This window comes from Tamandua tetradactyla, chromosome 19, assembly GCF_023851605.1.
Source record: "Tamandua tetradactyla isolate mTamTet1 chromosome 19, mTamTet1.pri, whole genome shotgun sequence".
Classification (NCBI taxonomy): Eukaryota; Metazoa; Chordata; class Mammalia; order Pilosa; family Myrmecophagidae; genus Tamandua; species Tamandua tetradactyla.
The window spans coordinates 43988129-44000517 of NC_135345.1; the positions used below are offsets into that span (position 1 = coordinate 43988129).

Below are 12389 nucleotides of genomic sequence, written 5' to 3' on the forward strand. Positions count from 1 at the left end.
TATTTAGAGTGGGATCACAATATGCTGTTTTCCAAGTTCTATTTTATTTTTATGGAAAACAGTTCTCCAAAAGGCAAGTAAACATATCCACATAAAATTAATCTAGAAAATATGTATCAAATTTTCTAGGAGTATTTTGAGTCTCAACAGATATGCTTTGAAAATATTCATAGTAATGTCAATATATTCTGTCACAGCACCACATTTTGTTTTCAGAAACTTTGCCAGAGCTAGAAATCATTGAGGTGGCAAAGGGTCTTCACAGATTCTCAAGAAATAATCTAATAGACTCCCCTCCTTAACTATAAAGGCCTTTATTCTCTCTAATCGTTCACTTCTTGGAGCTGGCCTGATGCTTTAAAATGCTTCACCTCTTAAATTCATCACCCATCCTTGTGATGTAGAGGCAGATTTTAACATGATTTGGATGAAGACTTCTCCTGCCCCAAGTGACCTCAGCACACAGATCTGGGGGCTGACCTTTTTCTCCTGAGCTTGGTCCTGACCCTCTAGTAAGAGGCTGGCGCTGGACCAACCCCCACTGCCTTCCCGTTGATGACCAGCACAATATAATCCATGGTCCATCTGTACTTCGGCTGCCTTGGCAGAAAGGAGTTCCAGTAAATTTGTCATCCTAGGTATCACTGCCTTTCATATAGAAATGTAAAATGGAATGTCTGATCGAATTGAACTTATCAATAATGCTGAAAAGCATCTGAAAGATTATTCATAGACAAGTTTTTGTTGATAATCTGTTGGCCATGTGTTTATTTAAAATCAAAAAGGTTTAGTCTGTGTAAAAATGCTCCTCCATTTTGATTGGGAAATAGTATATTATAGGGATCAAGAGTATGGGCTTTGCACATACCCCTAAAAAGTGAGAGAAAGATGAGATGTAATGGTGCAGTTATACAGAGAAGGTAGGGTTTAGTAAATGAGTATGATTGCTGAATCATTATATTGATATTTCTTTTAGTCTCCAGTATCTTAGAGCAGCTAAAAGTAAAAACCTATAATTGTGGGATTGTAACCCATACTAAATACTGAAATCTGTTCTACAAATTTTTTGTGATGTGCTTTGAAATCTATTGCTGTTTTGTATATATGTTATTTTTCACAAAAAAATTTAACAAGTCAATTGCGATAACAAAAATTAATTAATTAAAAAAAAAGAGTATGGACTTTGGAGTCAGCCCTACCTCACGCCACTTACCAGCTTCAGGACCTTGGACAAGTCAACTAACCACCCTGAACCAGTGTCCTCTGTAAAATGCAAGGATTTAAGATACAACACTGAAAGTCTATTGTTGTAAGTCAACTCTCAGTGCAACATCTAGCATATAGTAGATGCTCAACAAATATGGAGATGGTAGAAGTGATTATTGTGGTAGCCATATAAACAGTAACTAAGTATAATAATGAAGTAATTCCTCATTCATCTTCTGCCCTTTCCTCCCTCTAGTGTGGAATTTGTAAAGGACAGCTTGGTGATGCAGTGAATGGGACAGATGTTAGGATTCGAAATGGTCTTCTAAACTGTAATGATTGCTACTTGCGATCTAGAAGTAAGTACCTGGAGTAGACCTTAAGCTGAGTACATGCAATCATATGCCTTTCATAGGACCCAACTTAGAAATTCAAATATTTCTTTCTATCAGTTGGCAGTCCTATTCTGCGGGAAACATTTATCAGCATCTAGGTAAAGAAATGATTATGGAATAACCCCTTGTTTTAGCACTTGTTTCTTACTGGAAATTACTGCTGCAGTGTGCACAAATTCTTTTCATCCATAAGTGCATTAACACACCAGTAGATAAAAGCTGTAGACCAAGTGTGAGACACTGACAGAGCTCACCATAGAGATTTTGGTGAAGTAGAAGGACAGTATAACACAATTCATTTGTTGAAGCCTATCCGGAGAATACCAGTGATATTTTGGGGACACTTTAAGTGTGAAGAGTGGCTCCTTTGTTTGTAATCAAGCATCAAATCCTCAATATCCCGATGTCCTACATTCAGGGTTTCATTACATAATATATGATTTGTTCCCAAAAAACTGAAAATTCCTTGAGAGACAAAATGATGGGGTCTCCCTTCTCGATGACCACTCCAGTGCCTTAGCACACAATAAGAGCTAAACAAATATTTTCAGCCTTTGAGTTCCCTTGAGTAGCCTGCCTTGCCACCTTATAGCTGGTTCTCCTAATAAAAAAGGTTCGTGTTAGTTTGGGGGACACCAGGGGATGCTGTTGCCCAGCTGCTTTTTAGAAAATCTTCTAAAAATACCCAGTGGCTTGCCTTGAAATCCTTCTCCTGTCCCCATCATAATTATAATCCTTCTGGTGGAAAACATAGACAACAGGAGACCTTTTTATACAAAGTCATCCATCAAAAACCCTTTTTTAAAAAAATTTTTAAAACTTGGCATGAAGAAATGGGATTTGAAATCAGGAATATTTTATCCTTTCCCAAAGTAAGAGAAATAGCATTTCTCACAGCCTTTTTATATGGTTCTCTTCAAGACTGAAGACTTTAAGACTGAACAAAAAAATTGAGGGTTTTTTTATAGCTATTGTTTTAATAAACTCAGAGAAATGTGTGGCTGTTTGATTAGATGATGAGATTTAAAAATTAAATCAGGCTCAGGTGGCTTTGATTTATGATAAACATTTGACATGAGGTCAAAACAGTTCCAACTTCTAGCTGCTGCCAGGAACCAAGACTATTTAAACCGACAACTTGGGATTGGTTTTGTATTTGTTTGGTTTCAATGGTATACGTTGGAAAGGAAAAAGCCCTTTACTCTCAGGTTTCAGAGTGACTTTTTCCCTGTCACGTTGTGTAAGTTAAGCTTTTATTTCAGCTTCCGTGAACCAGCTGACTATGAAGCACGACACCAGAAGAGGGCGCTGTTAGATTGCAGGACCGTGAGCCCGATTTGAAAAAAATGCATAGAGCTGAAAGTATTTCATCCTCGGACAGTGCCCGAAGGATTTGCAAAACCGAGCCCACCTCTGGGTGACAGCGACCTGCTTTGATCCCGATTTTTTTTTTAACTTTTTTTTTTTAACTTTAATTGAGAAGTTGGATGATTCGTTATGATTTCTTCTGGAAATTAGCTTTTCAGATCTAGGCCAGAAATTTTTCTCTTAAGTCAACAAATATAAAGGGCATCTCAGTTAATAGTTTTCTAATACAAAATCTGACGATAAAAAGCATGATGTTCCTGTAACAGTCTCATAAGATGGAAAATTTTAAATTTGGGGATAGATGACAGTGATTTTTTTTCTTGGAATTTTTTTTTTTTTTTGACATGGGCAGACACTGGGAATCAAACTGCATCTCTGGCATGGCAGGTGAGAATTCTGCCACTGAGCCACCGTCACACCACCCTCTTAGTTTAATTTTATTACTTTTTTTTTTTTTGGCATGGGCAGGCACTGGAAATCGAACCCAGGTCTCCAGCATGGTAGGCGAAAACTCTGCCTGCTGAGCCACTGTGGCCCGCCCCCTCTTAGTTTATTTTTAATGCAATATACTAGGAATTTTTTAGAATTCCAAGAAATAAGAAAAAAGAAAGCAAATAGGCCCACTATATCTCTGTCTAGATAACCTCTATGGAAAAATCAAAAGAATAAATAAATAAAAGTTAAAATGGCATCAAAATTTGATTAATTCAGAAAGATACCAAATGAAAAGTGACAATCCCCAAAGTTAATGATTGTAATCATTTTCTAATGATTTCTTAGGAGAGAGGAACAGAATGTTTATCTAGTGTTCACAGAAATGCACACAAGCATACACACAGATGTAAATGTGTGTGGTACATCTAAATGCATATGTGTGGGCTTTCATTTCACAGAGCTGATCTTAAATTCACAGTATTGTGTCCTTAGAACTGTTATTTTTAGCTTAATGGCAATTTTTCCATATAAACTTATTCTTTCTCCCCCATTCTTTTTAATGGTTGCATATAATCCTATTGTATGTACTTACCATACTTTATTGAACTAATTCTCTATGGTTCCATGCTTTGGTTGTTTCCAGTTTTGAATATTATAATTACATATATGGTCTACAGATCCTAACGAACATTTGAAAGCATCTCCATGGGGTAGATTCTGAGCAGTAGGACTGCTGAGTTAAAGGCATCTGCTTTTAAAATTTTCAGACGTCTTGCCTACTTATCGTTCAGAAAAGTTGCATCCTCCCCACAAAGTATAGGAGAAGTTTCTTTCATCCTCCACAACTTTGTCAGCCCTAAGTATCGTCAAACTTTAAAAATTTCCAGACTACTCGGTGGAAAAAAATCTCATTGCTTTGATCTGTATTTCTTTAATAAGTGAGTTTGAACATCTTTTCATATGTTTATTCACCATTTTCATTTCTTTTTCTATAAAATGTTTCTCTATCGTTTGCCCATTTTCCTATTGGCACCTGATATATGTGAGTTCTTTGTAAAATAAAGAAATTCACCCTTTGTCATATTGCTGTATATTACAATTATTGTTGGTCTTTCCACTTTGTGATTTTTATTTCGTAAAAAGGGTTTTCATTTTAAGTAGTTAGATAGATCTCTTTTTTTCTTTTTGGATTCTGGGTATTGTGTCCTACTTAGAAAAATGTTTAACTCCAAGGTTATAAATAAATTTAGCTGAGATTTCTCCTAGGATTTTTGTTTGTTTGTTTTCTTTTTCACATGTAAATATGTGATTGTCAGGGATGTATTTTGAGAACAGAAATGAGTTAGTATCCAGCTTTATTTTATTTTTCAATTAGCCAAAGTCGTATCATTTAATGAATAAGCCCTCTTTCTCACTAACTAGAAATGCCACTTTATCATAAAAAAAATTTCCATATATATCTAGGCCTATTTCTGGATATTTTATCTGTTTTGTTAACTACTTATTCTCTGGAATCAAATTGTTTTAATTGTTGTAGCTTCGTAATATGTTTAATATTGTTTAATAATGACCCCCCTTCTCCAATTATTTTTCCAAATTTTTCTAATTCTTCTCCAATGTTTATTTTTCCAGATAAAGTTAGTATCACATTAGGTTAAATATAATGACAGGAAAAGTGAGAATACCACTTATTTCTTTCTCAACATCATAACAAATAAATATATCTTGGGAGAAAATGGAGAGAGAGGTGTTATAATTTGTAATTTGGCAAAGAAGTATAAAAACATTTGAATTGGCTGAATATACCCCAGATGCAATAACAGTCAGAGTTAGAATGGGGAAAAAAAATACCTAAAAACTGTTCCTTCCTTCTTTTTTTTTTTTTTCCATTTTATTTTAATCTGAGTTGAGAAGAGGGGAGATAGATGGATGTAAGGTTCAGTTTACATCATAGGCTTTCTAAGTGAAACAAAATAATTTCATTTTGTGGAATAATAAAACTTGAATATATAATCCCATTTTCTCCAAGTAACTAGTCACATTTAAATGAAATTTTTCTCTGGGAGGGAAAAAATGGCATAACAGCATATTAAAATGCAATTCCTAAAAGCAATGTAAACAGTTTTTAAGTTCATATGTAAATGGGATTGGAAGTGCAAAACAAATTACCTGTCACAAATCAAGCCGTCACATGTTTAACTTGTGCCATTTGTGCTTTGGTGTGGGGTGACTGTCTCTGTACATGGTGTTGTGCTCCATCTTTCACTCTCGTGAAATGCATTTAACGCAGACTCCCCAGGGTCTTTGCCAACATTGCAACTGTCTCATCACAGCTCTAATGCCTAAAAAAGAAAAAGAAACACTGCAAAGGTTTCAGCATGTTATATGGAGCCCAAATGATCCTTTCTAGCATTGCCAGAAAAAAATATAGGATTCCCAATTTAATTTTTTTGCCCCATTAAATTTGTATTTCAGATAAGCTATCGATAATTTTTTTTAGCATAATTGTCTCTCAACATTGCACGCTCTGGTTTAAAACAAGGATGTCCCAAATGTTGTATGGAATGTACTTACACTAAAAAATTACTCAATGTGTAACTGGAATTCGAATTTTACTGGATTTCCTGTATTTTTTCTTCCCTTACTCTAACATCCCTATTTCTAGATCATGTGTCAAATTCTTCCAGTTAACAATGCATTTATTCTTAGAGAAACCAAAGCCTGAAGGACCTGGGAGGAAAAGATTATTTTCTTGTTTATTTGCCCTGGAAGGAAAGGTAGAAAAACTTGATGGAGTTCATTTGATTTAAGGGGAAACCCGGAGCATTTCTAATCAATGTACAGACCATGGAATCAGCCTGGGATCTTGTCCCACAGCTCTGGGACAGAGCTCGAGTCTACAAATCTAACAAGCTCCCCAATGATGCTCATAGGGCATGTCCTCAGGCCACACTTCGAGTAGCAGGACAAGTTTTCCCACTCTAGGGGGAAGAGCATTTGGCAGGGGTAACTACTAATTTAAGTTTTTAAAAATGTGAAGCAAAAAGCATTGATTAGTTTAAACAAATGTTGCTCTATTTTCTGTATCACAGGTGCTGGCCAACCTACAACATTGTGATGTGGTTTTCAAGCTTCCAGATCATTCACCGTTTCTTTATGAAGGGTGTCCCCTAGCAATTGCTTGACAAAAGCCAAGTTTGGGGGCTTCCTAGCATTCATCTAATTTTGGGAAGGCTATTCTAAAAGGTGGTATTTGTTCTTTTGTAGCTCAATGTGTGTGTTTATCTTTTTTTTTTTCTTTCTTTTTCCCTTTTTTTCCCTCATTTGCAGAGTATATAAAGGAGAAAATCGAATTGTTATGATTCTAAATAGTTCAAAAGGGTTCTTAGCATGGTCAGAATGGCTTATGGTTTAAAATGTGTTATTTTCTTCCTTGAGAATCAATGAGATAAATGATGAATGAAGCTGTATCGTTTTAATATTTTAGGAATTATACACTTTACATTTACAGAATTGAGCTGCAGAAAGTGCAAGACATGCAAATTTGAGATGTGTGGTCTTCTAAGATAGCATAAGATTAATGCATTTCAGAAACTAAATCCCCCAGTAAGCTCTGTCTCTGAGCTATAACTTGTTTTTAATGCAAAGACACTAGTCTGTTAATAAATACTGTAACCCTGAAATATTTGTATTACTTACCTTTTGAGGGTAGAAGTTATACCAATAAATTATTGCAAAGTTAGTATTAGATTTTGTGTACCTTGGAAGTAATGTCATTAACATAGGCTGTTTCATCAAATAAAGAGAACCCTTGTAATATCTGCTAGACTTACACTCTGGGACATTGCCCGAGGGGACAAAAAAAAAACCAGGGGGAAATATTTCAGTTGTCACTTCCAAAGTTATTACCAAAATCTGGAAGGAAGTTTAATCTTCAGAAGAGTGATGGGTCAAGGATTGCTGTGAGGTCTGCATCTCTTGCTTCTTTTCAGGCTGTAGGGTAGGAGTCCTCCATAAGAGATTTAATATGAGGCACAAGGAAGATGTCATCATTAGGAGTGACCACTCCTCACCCTTGCCTGCAAGTTCTCCTGGAGGACCTAAAGTATAGGTGTCTAAAGAAAAGGATTAAGTCCATCCTCATAGATTTCCAAATGACGTCATGATATGGGAAGCCACTGGTGTGTTATCAGCGAGAAACTGACAGCTCAAATTGTGCCGTGCCCACTGTAATTGATGCACGCCCTGCTATCTTCTTACGCATCACCAACCTCTCTTCACTAGCAAGAATTCTGGGCCTTTCCCACGGAGAAGTTTTGAGAGGAACTCTTGCTAGAGCTTGTTTGTTTTCTGCCGTGTGCGATGAATCGCAGCTGACCAAGAAAGGAGTCAAGCTACTAAAAAGCACCACGTTTTAGATCCAGGCTGTTTTCTTTAAGACTGGAGAAAGGGGAACTATTTATTCTGCCTTAAAACAATGGCAAACAAGTGGCAAAATTACACTTTGTGAATGTAGACTATGGAGACACTCCGAATGGGTTAATTCAGTCATTAAAGGAGGTCACGTCTATGGTTTTCTGTTATGGATGCAGTAATAATTTTTTCTGTGTCTTATTGAGTATGGCTAGCAACTATTTATTTACATGCTAGAGGGTTCTTTGCATGCGGGTTCCATGGGAGAGCAGACATTTCCTCAGCCACTGAAGGTACTTTGACCATATTGTCATTTGGATGAGCTGTTGCTAGTTGAGATTTATACATCATTTCATTAAAATTTGTGCCTTAGAAAATGCAAAACTGTTGCACATAATCAGTGATGAATTATGGATGCAGTACACTGAAGAGAGATGAAGTCATTTCCAAATTCCCAACACTTCTCGTGAAGGTATTTGCTGTTTCACAGGAAATAAAGAAAAAGCAAAAAAAAAAAAAGAAAAAAAAGAAAAAATTTTTAAAAAGGAAAAAAAAGTTTTACAAATGTACAGATTAAGTCCAATATTTTGATTAGCCATCTGCATGTTTTATTATACATTTTGATAATGTGGATGTTTACACTTTGCATGATCTTAGCAGAGTACTTTACCACAAATAGTGCACAAAACATGTACAATATGATCATTCATAACTGGTTTTTATAGAATACTTTTTACATGTGGAACTCCATCTGTTACATAAGGAACATATGAAAATTGCACATTCTCTTCTAGTTTCACAAACCCATTTATACATATTTCTTAGTGAGACTCACTGTACATGTATTGAAGCTAGAATCGAGTCAAGACTGAAAAATGTGCTTTCCCATAATGAACATTAGTCACCAGCTAAGAATAATCTCCAATATTTTCTAAATTCTAATTGCCAATGGTTTCTATTTATATTTGATTTCTATTTCATTTGGAGTCTGTTACATGGCAGCTTAGGCAGACTACATCTTGTTTTTTCCAATGCAGCATAATGAGCATGATCTATTTCTTTTCAAATAATCCTTGAGATCCCAGGAAAAAAAAAAAGTGCACTGCTCTGTTGCGCTATAACATAAATGTGTTTGTTTAAAAAAGGATGAGACAAGTGAGTGATTTATTGTTCCTGAGGAAGTATATCTGATTTTTTTTTTCTCGTACTCCAAATGCTAGTCCCTCCTTAAGAAAACATGGGTGACTCTTTGTTTTTCACTAGCAAACTTTCATGCCATCTCTCCATCCTTTCTATGTAGCGTTATTAATGCAATACATTATAGTTCTCTATATACACTGTAAGGTTTAACGAACTGAAAGAATCCGCCTCATATATGAGTCCATCCAAAAAATGTTACTGTTCTGGGTGGGCTAATGTTCTCTATCATTTACCCTAACCTTCATTTACAATATTTATTCTAAAATGCATCTGAGAAATAGTAAAAAAAATAATAATAATAATAAAAAGTTGTCTAAAGTGCAACAGCTTTTATAGCCAATGTACATTTATAAATAAATACTTAAATCAACTCAGTATTCCCTTGTTTTTTTTTCTTAGTGGGGTGGGTTTCAGTTTTCTTACTTGGGGAAGGGAGAATTGTAGCATTTGCATTTGTACCTTGTAGCATTTGGCCCAGGAATGCAAAGTCAGATGATGTGACTGGATTGATGCTTATTTAAAGTCAACTATTTAAGACAAATCAAGCTTACCAGCTGGCTGTAGGAATAACTAAGGAATTGCTTTCCACTGAAGGATTCAAAACTCAATAATATCAGGAAAGAACGAAAACGACAGTGGAAATTGTCTGAAACACCTAATTGATGGGTAAGTGCCAGTACCAGCTAGAGGAAAGCAAGTCCAACGCTTTCAAGTCCCCATATCTTGACACATTTCCCTGCTTTGACCCAGAGTCCCCTGGTTGCTGTATAGTCTGTTTTACTTATGGTCAGGTGGCCAGGGAATATGCTGTGAAATACTAGCATCCTGCAGATACTGTGAGCTCTTTAAAATGTGCATATATTTTTACCTTGCGCTCTATCCCAGACTTTTTGTAGGTGAAAATCTTAGCAAGCAAATTCCTTGAAATTTTCCATCATTTTAAGATGTGATATTCTAATTGCCATCACAAGTTGCATTCCGCTGCTTTGTGCGGAGTTCAGTAGGCAGGAGTTGCTGCTGTTTGCATAGAAAAGTGGGTTCTTTCTTTTCATAAGAGTTTTAGTAGCTATCAGAGTAACTTAATTATATAATTAATAATTATAATTTTAAAACTGATGTTATTTTTTGAAAGGTCATTCCAGTCCAATACACTTCAAAACAAAGACTGTTATTCTAACATGAGGCCTATGAAGAATATCTTTATTAAAAGATAATCATTTTTTCCCAGAACCAGCTTTCTTACCACTGACTTTCTTTAAGACCTAAGGATGCCTTCTTTTTAGCATTTTTATTGTGAAATATATGTACAGAAAGAAGAAAGAAAAAGCAATAATTTTCAAACTACAATTTTTTTTTTTTAATTATTAGAAGAGCTTTATTGTGAGGTTGTGTACAGGTGAACTGACGCTTAAGATGGTGCCAACACAAGCAGGGGAATTTATATAGGATGGTTGGCGGGAAATAGGGAAAGGGAGGAGGCGGGCTTTCATTGTCTAGCTTGGGAGTGGGAAGTTGGCAGGTTTCTACTGGTTGGTTTTAGAAATCGGGGGCTAAGTTGGGAGTTGGCAGCTTTTCACTGGCATGGTTTAAAATTTAAACGATACCAAATCGTGCCGGGTTGCCACTGCTGGAGGCAGATGTTGGTAAGGGGAGCTAATTTCAAGATTCCAGTTGCTGGAGGACAAGAGGGTGTGGGTTGTGGTGGGCTCGGTGGGTTTCTGGAAACCATGGGTGAGGAGAAGCTTCTCGGAATGTTTGCTAGAGGGTGGTCCCGTCATGGGAGGAGGGGCTCTGCCTAACGGTCCAGCCTTTTCCTTTTGGTTTACTTGGGAGGCTGAAGGGCAAAGGTCTGTTTCTGCTAGCTGCTTCTGGCTGGTGGGGGTTGCTGAGCCATCCCCACGTTTCATCACAGGGCAGTGGCTGGTACTGATATTTTTGCCAAAGGAGTTGCATATCACCAACAGTGTGATTCATCATCGATTGGATGGTTCTGCAAATAAAGCTGATTAAGAGTTTTAAGAGACAGGGCCAAAAAATGAGGAGGGATATCTGGCAATGACTCTCTAACTGCTTCAGAGCTGAAAAGGGCATTGTCATGAAGGGGCAAAGGCATGATACAGCGAAGCTGGTTGTTGTTTTTGGAGAATCTGGCATCTCTGGGTTTCAGAACTTCTCTGGCATTAGAACAATTTGGAGATTTTAAGCCTCTGAAAAACAAACCTAATCAGTTAAATTTTATAGAACGTAATATATCTTTCAGGATTCCCAGGAGCACTGTTGGCTGGGATTTGTGGCAGTTTTCAATATCTGGCTGAAACTTGCATACGAGCGACCTCCGGAATGACCTCTCAACTCAATTTGAAATCTCTTAGCCATTGAAACTATTTCTTTTCCCCCGTTTGGTCAGTTAACCTACAATGCCAGGGCCAGGCTCATCCCCAGAACTTATGTCTTATGAAGCCAGGGCCAGGCTTACATGGAAATCATGTCCCACATTGGGGGAAAGGACAGAGTTTGGCTTAGAGAGAGACCACATTTGAGCAACAGCAGAGATTTTCTGAGATGACTCTTAGGCATTGTGTTAGTTTGCTAGCTGCCAGAATGCAATATACCAGAACTGGAATGGCTTTTAAAAGGGGGAATTTAATAAGTTACAAGTTTACAGTTCAAAGAAAGTGAAAGCATCCACATTAAGGCACCAACAAGAGGTTATCTTCACTCAGAAAAGGCTGATGTTGCCTGAACAGCTCTGTCAGCCGGGAAATCGTGTGACTGGCATCTGCTGATCCCTGGCTCCTGGGCCCCATTGCTTTCGGTCTCTGTCAATTTAAGGGTTCCTCACTTTACTTCTCTGGGGCTGACTTTCATCTCTTGGCTTCCCTTGGCTCTCTCCAGGTTCTGGCTTGCTTACCATCTGATCGGAAGGCACATGGCAATGTCTGCTGGGCTCCAAGCATCTCCAAACATTTGTGTCTCTGCTCTCTGTCGGCCCTGAAGTTTCTGTTGGCTCTCTCTCTGTCAGCTCTGTCATTTCTCCAAAGTGTTTCCCCTTTTAAAGTCTCTAGTAATCTAATCAAGCACCACCTAGAATGGGTGGAGTCACATCTTCAACTAATCAAAAGGTCACACCCACAAGTGGGTGAGTCACACCTCTGTGGAGAGAATCTAATCAAAAGTTTCCAACATGCATTATTGCATCAGGATGGGAAAAATTGGCTACCTCCGCAGGATTGGGTCAGGATTAAAACATGGCTTTTCTGGGGTACGTATACTTTCAAACCAGCACAGGCACCAATCATAAGTAGGTTCAGTTTCCTATTACAGAAATGTTTCATAAGGGCAAGCCTCGAAGTTAAGGTGTTGGCTTATGAC

The 12389-nt window shown here is 37.2% G+C and overlaps 1 protein-coding gene across 23 annotated transcripts in view; it reads left to right on the forward strand.

Moving 5' to 3' along the window:
- The window catches only part of LIMCH1 (LIM and calponin homology domains 1), a 388350-nt gene extending 378963 nt beyond the window's left edge, over positions 1-9387 (forward strand). For 10 of the 23 annotated variants that reach the window (XM_077136736.1, XM_077136743.1, XM_077136754.1 and 7 more), the window contains 2 exons: positions 1463-1565; positions 6497-9387. In XM_077136736.1, the coding sequence (XP_076992851.1) occupies positions 1463-1565; positions 6497-6522 (129 nt within the window). In that variant the 3' untranslated portion in view covers positions 6523-9387. The other 13 variants (XM_077136731.1, XM_077136732.1, XM_077136733.1 and 10 more) reach the window with 5 other exon arrangements.
- The last annotated feature ends 3002 nt before the right edge of the window (positions 9388-12389 follow it).